A 25,067-nucleotide genomic window follows, 5' to 3' on the forward strand; every position below is an offset into this window, starting at 1 on the left:
CTTCTCCCTCTCAACTTCTCCCCTCTCATGCTCTCTCACTCTCTCTCAAATAAATAAAATCTTAAAAAAAAAAAAAAGGACCTAGAAGGAAAACATATTGCATTGGATAAATGCTTTGGGCTATGAGTGGGAATGCTGTGTAGATGTTAATGGCATTATGACCTTGTTATTTGTGGGGAATGAGATTTTGGGGGAGCCACATCTAGCTTTTTTTCTGATCACCAAACCAAAGAGGCTTACTTCAACCTTCCATAAATCAATACCTTCTTTCTAGAGTCACAGGAAATTTAAGTTCATCTATTATGTATACACTGGACTCCCATAATTGCAAATCCATCAATTTCCTACCTGTGCTTTAGAAGGTTTTGAAACCAATGTACTGTCAAGAACTTTAGGGTAATAACATGTCCCAGAGACAATCAAATGACATTATTTGTATTCTGGGCTCAGCTATGGGACTCATCCTTGAATCCATCTTTGAATCCAACCATTGGGGGCACATGGTTGTGAGTAGTTCTGCCAGATCCACGCTGTTTCGTTGACTAGTAGGTACCACCCTTCCCAGTGTAGGATTGAGTTAATGCTCCATAGCAAAGAAGACAAATGACAAAGTCATTAATTAATTAAAGTCTGGTATTACATTCCTATTGTCTACTCTAGATCTTTTGTTTAAACTAAGCTCTCTGTTAAATGAGTTGTTAAATGGTAGTGTTTATTTTCATATTTTCATAATTATATTTGAATTTTACAGGTCTTAAATCAGCAGGAACTTGGACCGAATTAAACGTTTTAATGTCTGACATGTGCAACTAAGGGGTTAGATAACCTATTTTAGCTACCTGTTTTTCATAAGAAAACTAGGAACTCTAATTCTTAAATTATCAAGTCCTTTCCTCTAATAGATATAATCCACCATTCAGCTTTAGAGATAACAAAGATATAAATGGTTCAATGCAGGTAATACTTCATATTTCCACAGGGATAAAGGATGCAGAGCTCTTCCACGTGTATCTGCTATGTTCCTGTAATCCTCACGTGTGAGAAGGGTCTCTCTCATGTTTCCACAAGTCTCCAAGTTGGTTTCTGTGAGGGCTCTCTTCACATTTATCAACCTTATTTTGTTCACCCTCGATCACATATACCTCATTTTTCAAAACAAACAGTAAAATGTTTTCTGAGGGAAGCATTTTCTACTCATCCATTTGAGATCTGTTATGGGAAAACTCCTTCCTTATAATTGAAAACAGACTGAGTAAAACAGTGATTTCCAAGCCCGTTTTTAACCTACGCTTCCCCCCTCCCAAACAACATCTTATGCAAATCTTGGATACATAAAATAGAGGCAGGCTGCTCTGTCTGGAGCTCCGGGGGTAGCAGACTCCAAAGCCATCTTCCTCATGGCCTCTGTCTGGCTCCCTGCAGCCGTCCCTGAGCCACCTCCTGTGAAGCGTAAGTGCATTCCTCACAAATTATTCATCAAGTTGACAGTGGAACATGCAAAGGGCTGTCAACAGCCAGTGGCTTCAGAGCAAGGGCTGCCCTGGGTGATGACAGCTGGAGCCCCACTACGCAATGCTATGGCTTGGGTCAAGTGAAGGGACCTGGTAGTCATCGAGTAGAGTCCTGTCCGGCAGGTGGGATCCTTGAGGGAAGAGTCCCAGAATGTTTCCCTGAGCAGCCACTCCTGTTTGCTGCAGGGTTTGCTCCCCCAAGACCTTGACCAAGAAGTTGATGTACCTCATTGCCAGGCGAAGTGTTTCATTTTTGCTCAGCTTTTTGTCTGGAGGGTGAGTGGGGATGAGCTTCCTCAGCTTGGCGAAGGCGCTGTTGACGTTCTGCTGCCTCCACCGCTCCCTGGTGTTTGTGAAGATCTTCCTGCTCATGTCTGAGCTCCTGAGACAGGAAAGAGAAAGGGCCCTGAGGGCCAGTACTATGTAAGCGATGGTGGGTGTTCCACGTCCTGCCCAGGATTTGAGATGTTAGATCTTTTTGACCCACGTCAAAATTTAGGAAATTCCACGTCCTCATTTTTAGTTTTGGGGGGTTTTGTTTGTTTGCTTGCTTGCTTTTTCTTTTCTTTTTTTTTTTTAAATATTTATTTATTTATTTATTTATTGGGTCTTCTAAATAAATAAATAAAATATTTCTAATAAAATAAGAAAATGTGGCAGAAAAAAGGACAGGGTAAGAACAATACCCTTCGGCCTTTTTCTCCCGAGCTGTTTTGAAGCCTCCTGTTGCATGTGGTTTTATCCCAGTATCTCCACAATTTCTTTTATCACCAACTCCTCCACATTATTCAGAATCAGGCATAGTATGCGATTTAGTGCTTGCACAGATAAAATATACATTTAGCCAATAGGGAGTTAAGTATGGATTCTCAAAAATAAATAAATAAATAAAAGCTGTAGTCCTGGGGCGCCTGGGTGGCTCAGTGGGTTAAGCCTCTGCCTTCGGCTCAGGTCATGATCCCAGGGTACTGGAATCGAGTCCCGCATCAGGCTCTCTGCTCAGCAGGGAGCCTGCTTCCTCCTCTCTCTCTGCCTGCCTCTCTGCCTTCTTGTGATCTCTGTCTGTCGAATAAATAAATAAAATCTTTCTAAAAAAAAAAAAAAAAAAGCTGTAGTCCTAGGTTTCCCTAATAAGATAATTTGGGGAATGACGATAATAGTGCAGCTCCCCTCTTAGCGGACAGACCTCACCTGGAGAGTTGGGCCTCACTGCACAAGACCTAAAATATCCAGCCTGGACCACGTTTAGAAGAGGATGAACAGAGTGATGAAGTGTCTTGAACCCCTGTTGTATGAAAGACAGAAGTGGGGCTGTTTGCCATGACCAGAAGAAAAGACAAGACAGGTGGGTGCTACGAAAAATATTCAGCCCTCCACAAGCCTGTGCTTGGGTGACCTTTCCAACTCGGGGAGAGCTGATTATCACCATCTATTGCCAAATTTTCCTTTGCCATTTTTAATCCATAGAGGCACAGGCCCCTTTTGCCAGGCAGCCTGGATTAACATGCGTTAATGGGAACGCAGATGATGCAGGAGCAAACAAAGCCCTCTGAGAGATCTGGCGTGCAGTGGGCGCTCTACTCTGAAAATAGGAACCCGTCATCCCTATTGAAACTCTGGGTGATAAGGAAGCAGTACCTTCACCAGATCCCTGCAGTCCTGGAGGCAGGTCCAGCAGGAGCTCAGCACAGGGAAACGCCACCATCTCCGTCAGAGGGTGTGTGTTCTGGTCACAGCAGCAAACATGAACCAGCTGTGAGGCACTGCCTAAGTCACTTCACCAACCCGAGTCTCTGTTCCTCAGCTATACAATGGGCATGAATTATACCATCCTTTCTTCACAGTTTGATGTGAAAGCATTCTGTGAACCATCTGCATGTGGGTAAGGACAGAGGCTTTGGAGCCAGAACTTGGTTTGGATTTTTTGGTTCTGCTCCTTAGCTGAGCAATCTACTTAAACTCTCTGTGTATCAAATCCTTCGTAAGTAAAAGGGGACTCGGGGTGCCACCTGTAAAGACACATAAGATGATCCACATAAACCACTTTAGTGAAGGGTCTGGCACACAGCCAGTGGTCAATAAATATTAATCACAATTATTATCTCTACCAATAAAACAGGGAAAAGTAAATGTTCATTGCAACTTAGCATTTTTCTTTCCTAATGAAGCAGCTACAGTGCAGTAGAAAAGGTCTGAGCTTGATTTATGGATTTGTTTGTTCTGCTCTATCTGTCTATGGATGTGTGTGTTGGGGTGTGTGTGTGTGTGTGTGTATGCAGAGCAAAATACCTCGAAGGATTCAGGCTAAACTGTTGACCGTGGTTCCCTGGGGGAGGACCAAGGGTTGGGGGAAGATAGAAAAAGGAGATGGGTGTGTTTTATCTGACATAGGTGGGTAATATTTTACATTTTTATAACTAAAAAGGATTCATATATTATTTGCTTCATAATAGACAAAAGCTAAGAAAGTTTATGGGCTTTAATGTAGAAAGACCCGGCTGTCTCAGCTCCCAATTTCTTAGTTATACAATTCTGAGAAAATCACTTAACTTCTTTAAGTCTCGATTTCTTGTCTAGAAAATGGAAATAAAGCCATTGCCAGGGTTCTTGTGAGGATTTATAACACATTCTGTAAAGCATATAAATACATAAATGAGGCAATACATGCCTGCTACATAGGTGCTTAATAAATACAAGGCTTCTCTTCCCTATGCAGATGGGAAGGGTCATTACTCCAAAGAATAGCATTTTTCAGTCATCCGTATGGCCCCAGGACACTTCCCCATCCCTGTGCTTGTTGCCTTTCCTGCTTCTGTCTATATTGGAGACAGAGGGCTCTGGTGAGAACCCAGTGATAAGGGAAAGGGATGGCAGCCCAAGCTCACTGGCTGGTTTCAGGCTCCTTCCACCAGCCACTTGGGTGTCTGTGGAGAAACGTTTAGTAGGACCCATGATCCAGTAACAATCATGATCCAGTTACAAGCAGTAAGCACTCTGAGCTTACGTATTAACACTTACTGACCATATGTGGCGGACATGGTGCTGCCTGCTGGATCCTGAGGAAACCAGTGCCTTGTGAATGGAGAGAGAAGCACCTACTCCAGGTATTCTAGGGGCCTTCCAGGCATACCATGTATCCTTCCAAACTGAAGGGGGTGGAACAGGTGATCCGGGGGGCCTCTTTCTGCTCTAAAAGGCCACAGTGCCCTGCCTATTGCCTTTGATCTCATTTGGTCATGTCTAAATAGCCTCGTCTTTTATCTACAATGAAAAATATGAGTGCTGTTAGAACTGTAACCAAGTAAAATTAACATATGGCAGTTTGAACCTAAATCAAGGGATTTTAAGATAGAAAACTATCCAGTTTAGCTTACACTGAGGCTGGCTGCGTTGCAGCCGGGACTGTGGGAGCAAAGTTATTTTCAAGCTTCTCTTGTCAAAAGAGGGTTTAGCTCACTCACTAAGTCAACTCTGGTCCCTTGTGGTCGGGGTGGGGGTGGGGGCGTCTTTTTCAAGCTGGAAGAAAAAGATTAAGCAGGATAAACTAACTGGTGTTCTCTTCTAAGAGGGCTCGATTCTATTGTGCTAGAAGCAGACAGAGGAAATCAGGAGAGGAAAAGATGGGCTTCAGAAATGTAGCATGCCATCCTAGAAGGAGCTTAATAATGCCTTGTTGATTTATCCTCAAGGGTGTTACTCTCCTCCGCAGGGGGAAATAGAAATCAGTTCTTTAACAAGCTGGGAAAATTCAAAGCAGTGGTCACTGGGAAATTACTAACGTACTCATTAAATCAAAGGAAAATTGCACTTAGTGCTTTTCCAGTTGTAAGGACTGATTACTGCTAAGCTTGATTTCAGAATAATTTAAGAGCTTAAAAAATGCACCAGATGCCACAGAATCAGAAAACATCTGATAGATGTCAAAACAGAGGTAGAACATGTTGTCCCAGGTCACATGGGGAGTCAGTGGCACAGCCTGTGTCCCACGCCTCTGTATTGATGCATCTTCGTCACCACCGACTTTTGGTAGGTCAGAGTACATAAACTTTTTGCACCATGGTTTCTTCTGGGAGTCTGGGGAAGCCTAAGAGAGGACTCAATCTCCCAGAACAATGATTCAAAACACATAAAGTAAAAAGCCTTTTGTTCCCTCTTCAGAATAATTATTTTAAATGCATGAACTCAAATACATAACACATAAAATCACCAAATAATTATTAAAATAATTTTAAAAGGCAAAACAGTAATAATATGTTTTGTTTTTAACATATAAAGTATTTATTACTATAATTTCTACACAGTGATATGTAATCAAAAGATATGCAATGTCTGTGGATGAAGGTATTTAAGATTTTTATTGGTGACCTCATCACTAGTACTACTTTTTATTACCTACATTAGTAAATAAAGGAAATGCTAAATTTAGATCAAAGGTTACTGGAAATGAAGATGTAATTTTTTCCCATCCAAGCATATAGAACCCCTGATTTTTAGTTCTATGCCTCTGGTTGGGTAGGTGTCATGGACCTGGGGTTAGGAATGCCTAGGCAAGAGGAATGTAATGGTAAATATAATAGGAATATAGGAATATAGGTGTGCACAAACTTCTCTCTATTATATTGTCACCACTGAAGTTAACAAGTTACCAGAGAGAAGAAAGACAGTTACGCACCTACAGAAAGTGACCAATGCCCCCGAAAGGGATTGCTGCTTTTTTGTGACAGTGGTTTCTGCACACAGAGCCTGGGGCACCAAGAACATTCCTGCAGTGGCCTGTCCCAGGCATTCGGACTCACATGGCTCTTTGTTCATAAGACTTAAAATTTTTCCTCCTGTCATTTGGTCATGTGCATTTGTCTCTTCTTTTGTCTTTTTCTTGAAAATAAGTGAAAACAGACTCCAGAAAGAAAGAGATGGAAGGTGGCCTATAGAATTGGGTTAGGGAAAGGTACATAAACTCCAACACTGGGAATAGTTTTGCCTTTTGAAATCATTATAGAAGTATGCTCATCCAAGAAACAGACAAACAAGCAGTACACAAGTGCATAAAGTTAAAAAATAGTAGTGTCTCTATCTATCTATTCAATCCTACTCCCCAGCAGTAGCCAGCTTGGTGTGCGTAAATATAATATAGATCCTTTATATAGAATACATATGTCCTTTAAAAATCGGAACACATACACATAATAGTATGTGTTCAACTCTGCACGTTGATGCTCTAAATAAATACATTTACCGTGAGTAACTGTCTTCGGGAGGGCATCCCGCTCTTCCGGAGAGCTGCCCCTTCCACCTGCGCCTCGCCGCCTGACGCACCTGAATTCTCCGCCCACCCCGCCCAACCTGTAGCCCCAGCCCACTTCACTTCCTTACTTCTGTCTTTTCCTTTTTATAACCTTCACTCCCCCTAGCCTGAAGTCTGCATCCAGGAAAGCAGCCCGCGCTCAAGTTTCGCACCTGCCAGGTGGGGGGGAGTAGCTCACCCAGACGCAGAAGCTACCCTAACGGCCCTCGGGGGTGTGCGGGGTGCGTTCAGCATCGCATACCAAGGTGAAGCAGCCAGGCCGACGCACAAGGGCATCGCTTTGCTCCCCCGGAGTCGCGCCACCACCCCTACTCAGAAACCCCCGGGTCTTCTCACTGAGTCGACTTGGTAGCTGCTACCAAGTCGCCTCCACGCCTCTGTCCTCCCGGGCGAGTGAGGCTCGGATTCCGGGGCTGCGCGGGAGACCCGCTGGCCCACGAACCTGGCCCGGGTAGCGCCCACTTCACCCCCCGGGGTCGACGCACCTCCTCGCCGGGAACCGGGAGACCGCGCCGTCGTTGTCGCTGTGGCTGGCCGTGTGCGCCCTCGCCTGGACGCCGCGCCGCCACCGCTGCCTTTATAGGAGGCGGTCCTTTGTCTCCGGGACTCACGGGGCCCCTTCCCTCCCCACTCCCTGTCGCCCCGCTTCCCAGGCCCACAACCCAGACCCACTAGATCAGCGGTTTTGGGGGTGGGATCCGAAATCTGCGTTTTCACTAAGCATTCCAAGAGATGAAGATGCACAGTGATATACAGCGGTTACTGCACTGGGCAGACACCCGGTTCATGCATCTCCGGGTCCACAGTGCTCAGCACACAGCTTGGTTATTTCAATGGACTTCTACTCAGCTTTCTTCTTCTATGCTCTCTCTGCTATCCAGCATCACCCAGAAGAAACCTATGAAAATCCAGTTTGGATTCATGTCACTTCCTGTTCTGAACCCTTATGTGGCTCTCCATTTCACTGAGAGTTAATCTGAAGTCTTCACAATGGCCCCTAAAATACTCTTCACCTGACCTGTCTTCTTCTTCTCGTCCTGTGGCTTAGTCAAATGTAGCCACCCTGACCATTGTTGTTTCAGGAACACACCAAACACCCTCCCGCCTCAGGGCCTTTGCATTGCTGTCTCTGCCTCCAACACTCTGCCTCCAAGTTATCCATATAGTTTCCCACCTCCACCCCCATCTCCATTCATTCATTCCACCATTATCACCTACTATGGCCTACCCTGTTCAGGTGCAGGGAGACAACTTCAAACAAAACAGACACAAATCCCTGCCCTCAAGGAGCTGAGATCCTTCAGATCTTTGGTCAAACGTCATCTTCTCATGCAGAGTCTCTGAGAATCACATCTAACATTGTACTTCACACGCATAGGGACTCTTCATCAACCTACCCTGCTTTATTCTCTTTAGTGCTCATTCCCAGTTAGTAATTTTTTTAAAAAGATTTTATTTATTTGACAGAGAACACAAGTAGGCAGAGAGGCAGGCAGATAGAGAGAGAGAGAGAGAGAGGAAGGGAAGCAGGCTCCCTGCTGAGCAGAGAGCCTGATGTGGGGTTCCATCCCAGGACCCTGGGATCATGACCTGAGCTGAAGGCAGCGGCTTTAACCCACTGAGCCATGCAGGCATCACCACCACCACCCCCGATTTAGTAATATTTTACTTATATATTCTATCTCCTCCCAACCCCAGTGAATAGGCATTCATCAAACATTGGTTGATTAATGAATGAATAAGTAATTAATTTCTAGACATCACATTCTCTGAAGGACCCAGCATAGAATTTAGTACAATAAACTCACAATGCATTACAGCATAGTAGATAAGAGTAAAGGATTCTGGGGTTGCATTACCCAGGTTGAAACCTCTGGTCTAAGCATGGCACTGGCACAAAAACAGACACAGAGATCAATGGAGCAGAATAGAGAATCCAGAAACAGACCCTTAAATCTATGGTCAACTAATCTTTGACAAAGCGGGAAAGAATGTCCAGTGGAAAAAAGACAGCCTCTTCAACAAATGGTGTTGGGAAAATTAGCCACATGAAGAAGAATGAAACTAGATTATTTCCTTACACCACACACAAAAATAGACTCAAAATGAATGAAAGACCTCAATGTGAGACAGGAATCCATCAAAACCCTAGAGGAGAATACAGGCAGTAATCTCTTCGACCTCAGCTGCAGCGACTTCTTCCTAGACACATCGCCAAAGGCAAGGGAAGCAAAGGCAAAGATGAACTATGAGGACTTCATCAAGATCAAAAGCATTTGCACAGCAAAGGAAACAGTCAACAAAACCAAAAGACAACCAATAGAAGGGGAGAAGATAAAGGGCTAGTATCCAAAATCTATAAAGAACTTATCAAACTCAACACCCAAAGAACACCCAAAGAACAAATAATCCAATCAAGAAATGGGCAGAAGACACAAACAGACATTTCTTCAAAGAAGACATCCAGATGGCCAACAAGACACATGAAAAAGTGCTCAACATCACTCATCACCAAGAAAATACAAATCAAAACCACAAAGAGATACTATCTCACACCAGTCAGAATGGCTCAAATTAACCAGTCAGGAAATAGCCACTCTGGAAAACAGCATAGAGGTTCCTCAAAAAGTTGAAAATAGAGCTACCCTACAACCCAGCAATTGCATTACTGGGTATTTACCCTAAAGATACAAAGGTAGTGATCCGAAGGGGCGTGTGCACCCAAATGCTTATAGCAGCAATGTCCACAATAGCCAAACTACGGAAGGAACCTATATGTCCATCAACGGATGAATGGATAAAGAAGAGGTGGTATATATATATAATGGAATACTATGCAGCCATCAAAAGAAATGAAATCTTGCCATTTGTGACGTGGATGGAACTAGAGGGTATTATGCTAAGTGAAATTAGTCAATCAGAGAAAGACAATTATCATATGATCTCTCTGATATGAGGAACTTGAGGGGCAGGGCAAGTGGGCCGTGGGGAGTAGAGAGGGAAAAAATGAAACAAGATGGGATCGGGAGGGAGACAAACCATAAGAGACTCTTAATCTCGGGAAAAAAACAGGGTTGCTGGGGGTGTGAGTGGTGGGGGGGATAGGGTGGCTGGGTTATGGACACTGGGGAGGGTATGTGCTATGGTAAGTGCTGATGATTCACAGACCTATACCCCTGGGGCAAATAATACATTATATGTTAATAAAAAAATAAAAAAGAAATAAAAGAAATCTCTGGTCCACCCCATTTATGTGATCCTAGGCAAATTATATAACTTCTTCCTCCCTCAGTCTCCTCATCTGGAAAATAGGGACAGTGATAGGATTGTAGGGACAGCTACTGGCTCGCTTCCCTGGGAGAAGATTATATAGCCCCACCCATTGCCATGGACTGACAGTGCCTCCCTGTAGGGGATGGGAGGGGACTTCCCCAACCACCGCGGGGCTTGTCCATGTGACTTGCATCAGCCAATGGAATGTTAGCAGACCTGATGTCTGGGTGATGGAGTGGGAGCTTTAAGAGTGATTCTTAGTTGGGCTAAGATAGTTGGGCTATCATGTGAAAGTTATGTTTGGGGTTGCTCTTTCGGCCTGAAAGGCATGGAGCAAACCCATAACCAGCTATGGCCCTCATGTAACATGAGTGAGGGCTAAATCTTTCCTGGTGTAAGTCACCGAGACTTTGGGGTTATTTGTCCCCCTCCTCAAAAAAAAAAAAAAAAATGCAGTTCTAATTATAAATTTAAAAAGCTGTTGCATGAATTGTTAGAGTCTCAGGAGGCGAGAAGGTGAAGAAAATGCTACATCTAACTTCATGGAATTCACAGGCTTTGGGAGGGAGAGACATGACAAAAATGACTAAATACAAGACAGTCCTGAGTGCCAGAGAGTATGAACTTGGAAATGGGGAGGAACACTAATTCTAGCGGGAGGATCAGAGATTGCTTGTGGGAGGGATGGCATTTAAACCAGGCCCTGACACAAGGCTGCCTCTGACATTTGTGGGACCCAGGAGAAAGGTACAAATGGAGACTACTGACCCATTCCCATTCTTTTCTCACTGCTTAGCTCTATTCTACTCTGTGAAGGGCCTTATGTGTATGATATGGACTCCCAGGTCACATGGACCTAATGAAGAGCCCTGTGTAGGTTCTAAAAATGGCCACTGGAGCAGAAATTCAGGTCCTAGATACCTGGTCTAAATCCCAGGGTCCTGGATACCCAGAACGTGATCCAGAATGTGGGAAATGGGCCCCAGCTGGGTACTGGAGGAGGGCTAGTACAGGGCCATCTAAAGTGCATCTAAAAAGGCAGGGGTCCCAGTTGCCTGGGTATCTGGGGTGAAGGATGGGGAAGACTGCAGGAATTACACTGGTAGGAGTGGAGAAGACAGTCCTGTGACGCCAGCTGTGTGGACGGAAGATGGGAGCCATCCGTTTAGATTTACAGGATACAAGGCTTATTCTGGTGGCAATGCAAAGGATAAATTGGAGGGTGAGTTGGAGAAAATTAATTGGTCAACTTGTGCACAAAGGGGGCCTTTAGAAACACAACTTGATATTTCCAGCAAACATCCCCAATTTGTCCTCTTTCTACTCTTCTGTCTTCTCTGTGCTCTGTGGAAGTGGAACTGTGGCCTCCCACTGCCCATGCTTTTCTACCATGCCCTGGTATATCACAATTCTGATAGACCGCAGGTTATATTTTAAACCAAGGGCTTATACAACCTTTATCTTAGCCGGAAGCTTGTAAGGGAATATATGTGCTTAGTGGCATATTCTGAGATTATAAAAAAAAGAATAGTGGCAACTGGACCACAAGATCAGAAATGTGTGATGCAAAATAAAACAAGAAACTGTAAGTGGGATCTTGTGCACAGCTGGACACGAGCTTCAGAGAAAGGGGCACAACTGACCAGGGTTGACATCTGTTTTCTTCTCAAACCTGTCTTACACACTATTGTTGCCTTTATCATTGTTAAAATGGGGAAACATTTGGGGGCACCATGCCACCAGCAGTGATTCTTCAGATGATGGGCCCTCTCCCATCCCAGTCTCCCAGTGCTGGGAGTTAGGGGCTAGGTCCGGTTCCCCAGGGGAAGGGGTTGAAGGAGGAATTTACATAATCCGATTATTGGGGGATTAAGTTTGGGCAGCTAAACGCCTCTGTGTGCTCAAGCTAAAACCCTTACTATTCATGGCTCTCACTGCCCCCTGGAGAGACTGCACCTGCAGACCCCTGGTGAGGGAAAGGCAGGTCGCTAGGAGAGCCTGGTTCTACTGGCTTAATTGATCTGTCTGGATTAGCCTGTGAACACTGGACCTCTAGTCTTCCGTGCAGGGGTTGTCAGCTTCAGGAGAGACCAAACCTGAGGGTTTCAGAAGGGATTTCTGTCAGCCCAGGTGGTTGTGGGCCAAGGTCATTTTGGCTGGAGGTCAAGCATCAGCCTTATTTATCCAATCTTAAAACTCCTTCCTCCCCTCTCATTTCTAACTCCCTTTCCAATCCCCAATTCTGCATTTCCAGGACCCAATCCATCCATCTATCTCTCCATCCATCCATCCATCCATCCCTTCTTCCGTCCACCTACTGTGTATGCAGCCATCAATTTATTCATCATATGGATTAGCTAGTTCTTGATAGTTAATAGAATTCACTAGTAAATCCTTTCAGGTAGGTTTTGTTCCTTCAGGTGCTCTCTTATGTTAATTTTGGTACTTTGACATATAAACTTTGACATTTTCAAAATCATTAATAAAGTGTTATATACAGCTATTTGATGATTTTTTTAAAAAAATATATCTGGAGCACCTGGATGGCTCTATCAGTTAAGAGTCTGCCTTTGGTTCAGGTCTTGATCCTATAGCTCTGGGATCGAGCCCCATGTTGGGGTCCCTGCTTGGTGGGGAGCCTGCTTCTCCCTCTCCCTCTGTCCCTCCCTCTTGCTCATGCTCTCTCTAATAAATAAATAAAATCTCTTAAAAAATGAAAATAAAAAATATATCTACCGGTATTTGTGTTGCCTTTCACAGTTCTCACGATATGTGTTCTCTCGCTTCTTGATTAGCTTTGCAGAATCTTATACATTTTATTGTTCTTTTTGAAAACTACCCCTGGGTTCCAACATTTTTATGATTTTCTAATGTATCAATGTCTACTCTATTAAATCTGTTCTTTCTCATTTGCTTATGTTTATTTCATTCTCTCTCCACCTCCCATTCTTAGATTGAATGTGTATTTTATTAATTTTCAGGCTATGAATTTTCTTCTGACATACCTTTGGTGTCACTCTGTGTTTCCATTTATACTATTGTTGTCATTAGTTTCTAACATCTGTTGTTTATTTTAATTTTTCTTTTTGAAAGTATTTTTAAAATTTCTTTATGGTGGTATTTTTTGGAAACAATTTTCCACTAATTTCTAATTTCATTGTGGTATTCTCAAAGATATGCTCTCTATTTTTTTGCTTTGGGATATTCATTGAGAACTTCTATTTGGTAAAACATATGATCAACTGTTATAAATGATCCATAAGCAATAGAAAAGGAGGTAAATATCCTGTTTGAAAAATAAAGTGTTTTTATATACCTCCAGTAAATCGATTCTTCACCTCCTTCTTGGAGGTTTTGGTCTGTTTTAATCTCTTTGACTGAGCTGTATGAAAATCTCCCTCCACTGCTTCATGTCTGTTCCCTCCTTTCAGTTTTTCCAGGACTACTTGGTTTAGATTTTTATATTTTAAGATACAATGCATTTGAAACATGAAGACTCATGGAAGCTTCATTGATTAAGAGAATAAACCCCATATCAATACAAAAATGGCCTTCCTTGCCTTGCTTCTTGTCATGAATTTTATATTATGATAACCTACTCTGCATTTTCCAAATAAAACTGTGCTCTTTATTTTACAATTAATTCATAGGTGTGTGGGTGTGACTCTTGGTCATAGGTGTTATCTTTCTGTGAAACTTTATTTGGTAAATTAAAATTCCTTAGACTCTGGTGTTTTAAGGAAGCCCCATCACCATGGTGAATTCTTCAAAGCAAATCTCATTCTGGTTTACTTGCTCATTGGCTTGCCTGCTATACACTGTAAATGTCAAGAGGGCAAGGACTTAGCTTCGTTAATCACTAAACCCCACAAACTGTGCTCGCTGCTCATAAAAGCTGCTTGATAAGACATTTGTTGAATGAATGCAAGACAGCGCTGACTCATTTCTCCAAACAGCTGCCCCCAGCCTTCTGTCCCAAGACACATAGCTTGTTTCTATGGAATGAATGTTTCCAAGGCCATGGGAGGGTTTTGGTAATTGTTTGGTTTTTTAAGGAGAAGAGAAGAGCATTCTGGCTGCTGTACCCAGGGTGGGCGAGAAAAGATGTGAGAAGACTAGCTAGCAGGCTGTGACAGGAGAGCGGATACTCTTTGACCTCGGGGGTGATATTGAGCCCTAACTGGGGGCCAAGTACCAAACTCTCTATCCCATTGTTTTGCATGGGGTCCTAGGTGTGATGCAAGGCGTTACAGCCAATTTTTCCATTTCACATGACAAATTATATGCTTTGATTATAAAGTGACATAACAAGTTATCATCCTTGACAAAACAAAACATTGCTCCCAAACAAGCGAAATACCAAAAAGTATGCCCACAGAAGCAAGATTTCACCTGCAGCTGACTGTTTTACCAGTGGTCCTTAGACAAACATCTTTGCAGAGCCAGCAGAGGCTGTAAATTCTCGTGGACATTAATGTCACTCCATTCACAGGACCCACAGAGCCACTTAGTGATTAGCTCACCTCCTCCGAAGCTTTCCTGCCTCCCCTTCTCTAACCTCCTGCAAATAAAAAAGTAATAAAGCAAGTGGCTGCAGAGAAGAGCGGGTGACGTAGGAAACCAGGGCATCTGGAAAGACAAATAAGCTGACATGGTCCACCTCTCTACCGGAGCTCTGGAAAGGGCATTGGATGAGTGAGAGCTTTGGTCTTCTCTCACAGGGAAAGAGAGATTTGGCTGCTTTATCACTATTTTAGTCATGACAGCAAAGGAAAGATGCTGGAATCTGCGGACCAGTTTCTGATGTGCACTGGTCTCAAGGCCCTGAACATACTCACGATAGACACAGTCAAGGAAAACATGGTATTGCTTTAGAAGGAAACAAACCTGCTGTCCACTGGGTTTTTCCCCTGCAGCATACAGTGACTTTAGTTGACAAAGGAAGAGAAACAGTATCACTCTGTAAACAAAGTTATCCTTACTTGGAAGGCTGCCATAGGCTGCCACCAGACATCCCGCATTTCAGAAGCAGCCAACACTGAATCTCAGGGATGATCCTCCACCAGATTCAAATGTAAGACCCTGTCTGAATAAAGAAGAGGGGAAAGGTGAATGATTCATCCACAGTCAGATTTGCAAAGATTTCCTGCACTGATGTAACACCCCCTTCTTGATACCTCTTCTTGTTTCCTCTGTTTTCTCTGTCTGCTGTCTAATCCTGTGCCTTGCTTGCCTGGGATAAGTACAATGATAAGGTTACTGGTTCTGATGGCAAGGAGAGGAATTTATTATTTGTTTTACAGGTCCATGCTGCTTTGTTGCCTTCTCAGGTAAACTGGCTACTTATTTAAGAAATGTTTAAGAATTATTTTTTAAGAATTTTATTTAAGAAATAAAAAACTGATTGAATTGTTTAATTGTTTTTTTAAAAAAAAACCCACATATTTTACCCTTCTGAGGCTGGTTTCTATAACCTGGGAATAGGGCCGGTGGGCCATGAATTCATGGGATGAAGTTCTAAGCAATTCCTAGTCCGTAACAGTAAGAGGAGGCCTTTACTGGGGTCGCAGAGGCAGACCGACCAGTGTCTGAATCCTCCTCCCACATTCGTCTCCCAGTTTCAATTTCTCAGCTGTGAATCGGAAACCTCAGCTTCATAGCTTATTGTGAATTTTAGCAGTAAATTCTTAAAAATGGTGAGAACAGACATCTAACAAAAATCATACTTTTGCAGTAAACAATTGTGTTTTCATTTTTGTTGCCAGAAAAACTCGATCCAAAAACTAAACGGAGAGTCTAAACACATGCCTCTAATATCCTCCAAAGGGCGCTTTCATTTTTTTTTTTTTTCTTTTGCCCAACCCACCCATCCTGGCTCCAACTTCTCTCCTTCCAGTTGCTTTGGGTCCTGTGCTGCTAAGAAGCATTTATTTCCTTCTAGAATTTGAAGCAAACAGAGCCCAGAGCTGGATAAGGGAGATATCAAAGAGGGGAAAGAAAAGCTTTTGTTGAGCATCGGGCTCTCTCTTACAATTAATTGCCACTCTCCAGCTCCCGAGGCCCAGCATCCCTTGGTAACACCCAGGCACACACATGCACACACATATCTCCTTCAGGGCACCTGGTGTTGAGGCCTGTCCAGCACAAATGTTGACCATTGCAACAGAAAGCGGGGCACGTAACTGCCTCCAGTCAGTAGGCTTTTCTTCCCATAGTTACAGCTAGAGGGATACACAGCCCCGGGCGTGCCCAGCTGCTCACACTCTTAAGACCAGGCTTGTTTGGCCTTCACTCTAGACCTGGAGCAGAGAGTGCTACTTCCAGCCAATAACCTCAAGGGCAGTAGGAAAGCAAAGGGGGTGGGAGTGAGCAGAACCAGGTACTGGAGAAAAGAAAGAGGTGGGGTGTGACTCCTCTTCTCCTCTTTATTTTTTCTGGTCTTTGTTTAAGAGACATGACTCAGGTCGCCTGGATGACTCAGTTGGTTAAACAGCTGCGTTCGGCTCAGGTCATGATCCCAGGGTCCTGGGATCGAGTCCCCACATCGGGCTCCTTGCTCAGCAGGGAGCCTGCTTCTCCCTCTGTCTCTGTCTGCCATTCTGTCTGCCTGTGCTTGCTCTCTCTCCCTCTCTCTCTCTGACAAATAAATAAAATCTTTAAAAAAAAAAAAAGAGAGAGAGAGACGTGACTCATCAAATGGGTCCCCTAGATGGGGATTTGGATGCTCTGTGGGCAGCAGATAAGAGTGCAGCCTTCTTGCAGAAAGTAAATTTATTGGATACTCCCCCATAAAGTCAATAATGTCAGGCTTATCAGCTGTCCTCATTCTCCACTCACCCCCCTGGGGACCAGACTTGAAATAAAGGCCACAGCTCCAGGGCCTGGAGAATGGAGGCACAGGATAGGGCTGGGAAGGGGCCTCTGCCCCCTTGGGCTATATTTTAGGCAGGTGGGGAAAATCTGCCAGGCCTGAGTTGCCCAGCGCCCTCAGCACTCCAGACTGACAAATCCCAAACCAAACATATCCACTGAGGGGATAAGGCAGGCACCCCCTTAGTCCTCAAATTCAGCAGATGTTTTCAGGATGCTCCACTGGAGGTCTCTTAGGACAATTAGAGGATGTTATTTTTTTTTTTTTAAAGATTTTATTTATTTATTTGACAGAGAGAGAGATCACAAGTAGGCAGAGGGTCAGGTAGAAAGAGAGGGGGAAGCAGGCTCCCTGTTGAGCAGAGAGCCCGATGCGGGGCTCGATCCCAGGACCCTGGGATCATGACCTGAGCCGAAGGCAGAGGCTTAACCCACTGAGCCACCCAGGTGCCCCAAGGATGTTATTTTAAATGTAACCAATAAAAAACCTAGAGGAAACCTTGATTTCTTGCCACAGTTCTCACGTTCACTTTAATACAGATACTCCTGTGCTACCCAAGAGCACGTCAATTTTTTTCTAGCTGGTGGAGATCTGGTTTCCTTGCAAGTTGCCTTAAATCAGTCAGTTACCAGCTAGAGTTTCAGACATGATTCCAAAACTCACACAGTAGCTGAATCAGACTGTTTTTTGTTTGTTTGTTTGTTTGTTTAACAGGATACAACCTGTGCTTGGCTCCTCTCCTCCTACACTTGACACACACAGGATCCAAGCAGGCATTAAGCCTGGCCCAGACCTTATCAGTGAGTAGTCCTGGCTTCAGCAATCTGACCCAGGCAGAAGAATCTGGCTGGGTAGAAATGGAGAAGAGTGAAAACAAGATGGACTTAGCCTGGCCTGATTTTGAAGCCTAGAATGGCCCAGAAAGCCAATGGGGACCCAAGCTGTCCTATGGGGATAGGAGGTAGGGTGGGGAGAGTAAAGTCTGTTGTTACCATAAGCTGCCCTCCTTGTACAACTAGAATAGCTCCTCCTTCCTCTTTGGAGACCAGAGTCTCCAGAGTAAACAGACAATAGGGAAATGAGAACCAAGTTAAGACCTGGGATTTAACATCTCTGTTGAGCCCTCTCCTTTCTGACTTCTGCTTTCCCCAGTTCCCATAGCTAAGCCTTGTCCTCACACAGAGAGTATGTCCTGTCGTGGTTTCTAGCTGAAGTAACAGGTGTAGAAATGGCTCCAGCCTCTTCCCCACATCCCCCACACTGCATGCAGTGTGCTATTCCAGGTCTGACATTGGCCACTATGATCTCATTCCTCCACCCCCTTTCCAGAAGTTGCTTTTCTAACTTCTCCAGAACCTGGGACCTCACTACCAACTCTCCTGCCCCAATTCATCTGACTAAGCTTTTGTCCTGGCTCTCTAATTCCCTGAATTCTTTGGATCACACCCTACCTCAGTCCTGTCATACTTCTCTGTGGTCTGCAGCACAGCTCTTGAGCCCCATTTCCCAGAACAGTACCCAGTGCCCCTCAGCCTTATGCTTTTCCTGTTCCTGGATGCCCTGTGTCTGTGTGTGGCACTGGCTGGAAATTCCTAAGAGTCACCTTACCTGAGCCACTTGGCATCTTATGCCCACTTGGGTAAGCCTCTGTCCTCTATCTCTGAAACTGTAGGGATCCCAGGGTTTCTGAGATCTGTCTCATGGAACTTAAATTCTCCCACTCTAGCCTTCATGAATATTTGCTGAGTCAATGAATGAACCTCAGCTCTCAACACAGTGCCTGTTGGATAGTACTTTAGCCAGGAGTGCTCATTAAAGACATGATGTTCTTATTCAAATAAACTTTCTACGCTTTCTCTTCTCCAAACTTCACAGCAGGATATTTGGTCCCTCACCCCCAATCGGCTCCTTTCCCACTTTTCTAGTTGTGTGTGTATGTATGTGTGTCTCTGTATGTGTCTAATTTTTCTATTTATCCATCTAAGACCAGGTGGTCGTAAGTACCGTCCTATAAAGCCCATGCCATGATTCCACTGATCATTTCACTAACAATGCCTTAAGATCCAGTTGCACCACATTGTCCCTTCCCTGCCCTCTTTCATGGAGCTTTCTTCTAGGCTTGGGTGCTCAGGCTGCCTTCTACAAAGCCTGGAACTTGTGGTCTCCTTACCTAAGCTTGGTCTTTGTGAATCAATTCTGTTAACTGTTGTTTTAATCCCATGTCCTGTCTCCCCAAGCATGCACCTGTGCCCTGGAGGCCAGGGTCATTTCTTATCACCAGACCTCAGGACAGGGCCCTATACCCAGGAGAACTCTTAAATACCTAATCTTACAGAAAAATTATTACTTGGGTTTATCAGGAAGATATAAGTTCATAGGATTTATTCCAAAAGCAGAAATAAAAGCAAGTAAAGATAATATTGACAATAGCTATCACTTATTAAACATCTACTATGTACTAAACAGTGTACTAGATGCTGTGGATTTCTCATAATAACCCTTATATGTAGATACTAATCTTAGCCCCATGAGATTAAAAACAAACAAACAAACAAAAAACAAACCTGGAACTCAGAAGTTAAATAACTTGCCCAAGATCACAAAACTAGAAAGTGACACCCCTGGATTTGAGTCCAGATTTATACAATAGCAAAGCCCTTCCTGGTTCCATCAGACTCTCTGGATGTGCATTATCTATGCTCGCTACTAGCTACATGATGCTATTTAACTAATTAAAATTAAACATTCATTTCCTTGGTTACATTTGCCACATTTCGAGTGCTCAGTAGTCACACGTGGCTAGTGGCTGCTGCATTGGACTGTGCAGAGATCATTTCCAGCATCACAGGATGCTCTGTTTGGACAGCACTGCTATAGACACTCTGGTCTTCCACTAGGATATGGGGAAGGATGGCTCCTAGTAAATTATAACTGGCATGATACGAGGAGAGGACAGATTCTTAAGAGCAAAGGTTTTCCCTTTGTCTGTGAAGTCAGACAGATGGATCAGACGGTTGCAGTGTGGGGTCCAAAACAAACGCCTACACACTGTAACTATCTATCACTCTTCTAAGTGACCTGAAAGACATTTTGTGGTAATAAACATTCAGAAAACTAGTCCTCCAATCACCCTTCCTGTAATATTCACTAGAAAATATTCTCCAAATTACTTAAACTATAGAAAAAGATGGAATTTAAAAGTTTTAGATGAGGAAAAAAAAACTGGTGATAAATATGAAATCAATTAAACTTACAAAAGCCTAAGAATAATGACACCAGCTGCTAAAAGGCTTTTGCTGGTAAATTGGGGAAAAGTCAACTAAAAATGACACAAAAGAATAAAAATAAATTTTAAAGAGGATTATTAAATTTACAGAGCAAATCAATGAAGAACTGGAGGGAAGAAAGGAGAAAAACAAAACAAAAACCTAAAAATCTGTCTTCTAAAAAATTGTGATGTTGTTGATGATTGTGTTGTTACTTTTTTTATAAAGAGTGTTATATGAGTTTTTACACATTGTTGAAGGGTACTCTCTAGTAAAATCATAGTACAAACCATGGTGTACAGTACACAGGCAAAAAGAAAACCATAAAAGAGACAACTGCAGTATTTGTTGTTATCACTATTTAAAATTTTAGCCATTCTAATAGGTGTGCAGTGATAAGTCATTGTGGCTGTAATTTGCATTTTCCTGATGATCAACACTGTTGAACATCCTTTTTAAAAAGTTGTATTAATAATCAATATTATAGCCCTCTCCTTTTACTTCTCTATTATCAATGATAGCTTTGACTCCCTCCAGGAAGTGCTGTTAACATTTAGCACCTTGGCTCAGCAGTTTATAGATAGCTTTGCAGGGGGAGAATAGTCCTAGGGATACATTCTTTATGGGAAGAACAGTAAAGTTATAAAGTTAGGTTAGAGATAAAAGTGTACTAAGTTTTAGTAAAGATGGACGTTTCCACAACATTTCTAGAAAATGACACATTTTGGAAGAGGAATATGCTGATATCCAGCAGATTTTGTATGTTTGCATCCAAAGCAAAAAAGTAAGAGCCTCCACAACACAAAGTGTGATGAAGCAGAGCTGAGGCAGAGGATAAACTACCTGTAAGCTCCCCTACCACAGTCACTTGTCATACCAGTGACAACAGAGAAAATGCTTTCTAATTATCAGCTAAGTAAGGACGGATTTATTAATATTTGCTTCAGTTATATTTCAGGAGGTGTTCATGGAAGAAATTAGGACAAGGAAAAATGGCAACATTTCCCCCAGTTTTATAGAGATATAAATGCCTACAATATTGTATAAGTTTAAAGTATACAACATAATTATTTGATATATGTATTATGAAATGATCACAAGTTTAGTTAATACCCATCACCTCACATAGCTAAAAATGCTTTCTTGTGATGAAACTGTCTTAGCAACTTTCAAATATACAATAGAGTATTGTCAACTATTCTCATCATGCTTGATATTATATCCCCCAAATTTGTCTTACACAGGCAGTTTGTACCTTTTGACTACTCTCATCCAATTTGTCCAGTCCCTACCCCCTGCCTCTGGCAATCACCAATCTGAGTTTGGTTTTTCTAGTTCCCACATATAAAATGAGATCATACAATTATTTTTCTGTCTGATATTTCCCTTAACATGGCTTCGAGGTCTACTAACATTGTCACAGTGGTAGAATTTCCTTCTTTTATTTCTTGGGCCCAATATTACTTGGCTAAGTAATATTCCATTCTCTGTATATACCACATCTTCTTATCCATTCATATGTACAGGGGGTGCGGAAATCTCTTTGGGATAATGATTTCATTTCCCTCAGATAAATATCCAGAAGTGCAATTGCTGGATCATGTTGCAGCTCTATTTTTAATTTTTTGAGGAAACTTCATATTCTTTCTAATGGCTACACCAATTCACATTCCCATCAGCAGTGAGTAAGAGTTCCTTTTTCTGCACATTCTCACAAACACTTATTAGCTCTTGTCTTTTTAATAACAGTCATTTTAACAGGGGTGAGGTTTTGATTTACATTTCCCTGATTAGTGATGTTGAGCATCTCTTCATGTACCCGTTGGCCACCTGAATATCTCCTTTGGAAAAATGTCACTCAGTTTTTTTGCTCACTTTTAATTGAATTATGGGGTATTTTTGCTATTGAGTAGGAGTTCCTTATATATTTGGGATATTAACCCCTTCTCAGGTATATTGCTTGCAAATATTTATTCCCAATCTATAGGTTGCCTTTCATTCTGTTGTTTCCCTTGTTGTGCAGAAACTTTTTAGTTTGATATAGTCCCACTTGTTTATTATCACTTTTGTTGCCTTTGGTGCTTCTGGTGTCATATCCAAAAAAGTCACTGATACAAGCAATGTCAAGGAGATTTCCCCCATTTTCTTCTAGGAGTTTTATGGCTTAAAGCCTTACATTCATGTTTTTAAATCCATTTTGAGTTAATTTTTAAAGTGGTAGAAGACAAGAATCTAGTTTTATTCTTTTCCATATGATTATCCAAATTTTTCCAGCCCCGTTGATTAGAGACTGTATTTCCTCTGCTGAGTATTCTTGGCTCCCTCATCATATATTAGTTGACTGGATATGAATGGGTTTATTTTCCAGGCTTTCAATTCTGTTCCATTGGTCTAGGTGTCTATGTTTATGCTAGTTCTATACTGTTTTGATCAGCAAATCTGATGCCTCCATCTTTGTTCTTTTTTCTCTGGATTGCTTTTGGCTAGTTGGTTAACAGTCCTGAATGTCTTTTTGGTTTGCTTATCACCTGTGGATCTTTTCCAGTGAAATATCTGTTCATGTCTTTCGCCAATTTTCTAGTGGATTTTTCTAAGCTGTTGAGGGTCAAGTACTTTATATATTCTAGATGCTACTCCTTTGTCAGCTATGTAGTTTGCAAATACTTCCTTCTACTTTGTGGCTTGACTTTCCAGCCTCTTTTTGTAGGCTTTTATAGTTTTAATTTTGGTGGAGTCCAGCTCATCAATTTTCCCTTTTTTGGATTGTGCTTTTGGCTGGTATCAAATATTAAGAACTCTTTGCTTCACTCTAGATCATGAAGATTTTCTATTTTTTTTTTCCTCCCTGAAAGTTTCATAGTCTTACATTTAAGTACAGGAGACATTTGGGTTCATTTTTGTTTAAAGTATGAGGTGCAAGTCCAGATTATTTTTGTTGTGGTTGAAAGGGCTAGCCTAGCCTCTACTGCATTGCTTCTGCTCTTTGATCAAAAACCCATTGAGCATATGTGTGTCAGTTTCTGGTTTCTTTATTCTGCTCTAGTGATCTACGTGTCTATCTCTTTACTAATACCACAGTCTTGATTACTGCATTAATCAAGGGCCACCTAATAAAGTATCACAGATGGGGTGCGAGGGGGGCTTAGTCAGTTAAGTGTCTGACTCTTGGTTTTGGCTCAAGTCATGATATTAGGGTCATGAGATGGAGCTCTGTGTCAGGCTCTGAGCTCAGTAGGAAGTCTGCGTGAGCTCCCTCTGCCCCTCCCCTGCTTGCATGCTAGTGTGCTCTCTCTCTCTCAAATAAATAAATACATCTTTAAAAAAAATGAAGTATCACAGACTGGGTGGCTTAAAACAGACATTTATTTTCTCACAGTTCTGGAGGCTAGAGGTCCAAGATCAAGGTGTTGGTAGAGCTGGTTTCTTCTGAGGGTCTTTCTCCTTGACTTGTATGTAGATGGCCATCTTCTCCCTAATCTTCGTATAGTCTTCCCTCTGTGCCTGTCTGTATTCTTAAATCTCTTCTTATAAAGGACCCCCAGTCATATCTGATTGGGGCCGATGCATACGATTTCATTTTACCTTAATCTTAGAAATACTGTACTGGTGGCAAGATTTACTATTTTACCAGACTGCTTATGAATATTAGTGGCTAATATCTACTGCAAACTTCAAGAATAAATACAAAACATCTCAAGTGATTAAAAAAGTTTTATTCATCATCCCAAAATGATTATATATTACAAATTCTGATCAAAATAATAATATTAAAGGTTTTTTCAGTAGTACCACAAACTACCTGTACCTGAAGATAAAACCAAATAGTCAACTGGTAAGCATACACTGAAATTTACCCATGTTTAAAATATCATTTTGTTTAAAAAACCCACATACATGTTTTTCTGCTTATGAAGTAGAGGGAGCACACAAATAGCTATATATGATTTTCATTTAACAAACCCATGCTCTGAATGAGTCATCAAAAGACCGTAAAACCTTGTAATTTTTTTTTTGATGGTGCATGAGACAGTACATTGTTTTATACAACAAGATACACTACTTCTAATTCTCCTCATAATCCTTTTCAACCCCACTGTGAGAGCTGCTCCTAAGTGTGTAGCAGCTTGGTTGGCTAACAGGTTCCTACATCATCTCTACATTGGGCTGGGTTGGGGGATGGCAAAGGGGCATTCTAACTAGAAGTTCTGGGAATAGAGATGCACAGATTTCTCATTAGAAAAATGCAGACCTGCCTACTGGTCCTGTGAAAAGCTATCACTACTGAATTGATCTGATTGACTTATAAACGATAATTAGATTTTAGTTTATGCAGAGAAGCTTAAAAGAGCTTGAAACATGCCCTGTAGATTCTTGCCTGAGACAGAAACACAAATTTGATGGAAGAAGGTGGAAGTATTTTCAATTCTCCTTTACTCAAACACAGATACAAGCCTTCATCAGCACAGACAGTTACATGAAACTAAGGATTCCAAGTTCTCTCCTTCTGAAAATCACGACTTATATCTGCGGCTGGGTAGAGATTTACTAACAAAGAGATGGGGTTTTACCTCTAGAAAAAGCTAGAATATTGAAGAAGTCCAGGGCAGAACAAGTACCAAATCTAGGGAAGCAGAGAGAGTGAATTGCTTGAAACCAAGGAACTATGCAACATAAGGGATCATACAAGGAGACCTTAGGAAACAACTGCTTGACCAATAAAATGAAAATATTAGTTCTATTTAGAGAAGGAGGCAACTTGTTAATGTCTCTGAATTCATGAACCATACAATTTGTCCTTTAATGCCTTGATACAATGAAACAATTTTTTTTCCCCTAAGTAA

General features: G+C 42.3%; 2 protein-coding genes across 2 annotated transcripts in view; both read right to left on the reverse strand.

The window, feature by feature from the left end:
* Positions 1-1,534: 1,534 nt before the first annotated feature.
* On the reverse strand, positions 1,535-15,167 carry TAL2 (TAL bHLH transcription factor 2). Its single transcript, XM_044265212.1, has 2 exons — positions 15,072-15,167; positions 1,535-1,917 (listed from the first exon to the last, which is right to left on the reverse strand). Exons 1-2 carry the CDS (start codon positions 15,101-15,103, stop codon positions 1,566-1,568), a joined length of 384 nt encoding a protein of 127 aa, XP_044121147.1. The 5' UTR covers positions 15,104-15,167; the 3' UTR covers positions 1,535-1,565.
* FKTN (fukutin) overlaps positions 15,144-25,067 on the reverse strand; it is an 82,114-nt gene continuing 72,190 nt past the window's right edge. Inside the window, exon 11 of the mRNA XM_044265210.1 lies at positions 15,144-15,175. The gene's annotated coding sequence lies outside the window, so the exon portion shown is untranslated. The remainder of the gene's footprint in view (positions 15,176-25,067) is intronic.

The sequence above is a fragment of the Neovison vison genome, chromosome 9, assembly GCF_020171115.1.
Source record: "Neovison vison isolate M4711 chromosome 9, ASM_NN_V1, whole genome shotgun sequence".
Lineage (NCBI taxonomy): Eukaryota > Metazoa > Chordata > Mammalia > Carnivora > Mustelidae > Neogale > Neogale vison.

Bases quoted from the DNA above. Each gene is read 5' to 3' on its own strand.
- TAL2 (XM_044265212.1), bottom strand. From the start codon at position 15,103: ATGTCTGGTGGCAGCCTATGGCAGCCTTCCAA. The intron at 1,918-15,071 runs GTAAGGATAACT...ACTGGCCCTCAG, and splicing joins AGCCTATGGCAGCCTTCCAA to GGCCCTTTCTCTTTCCTGTC.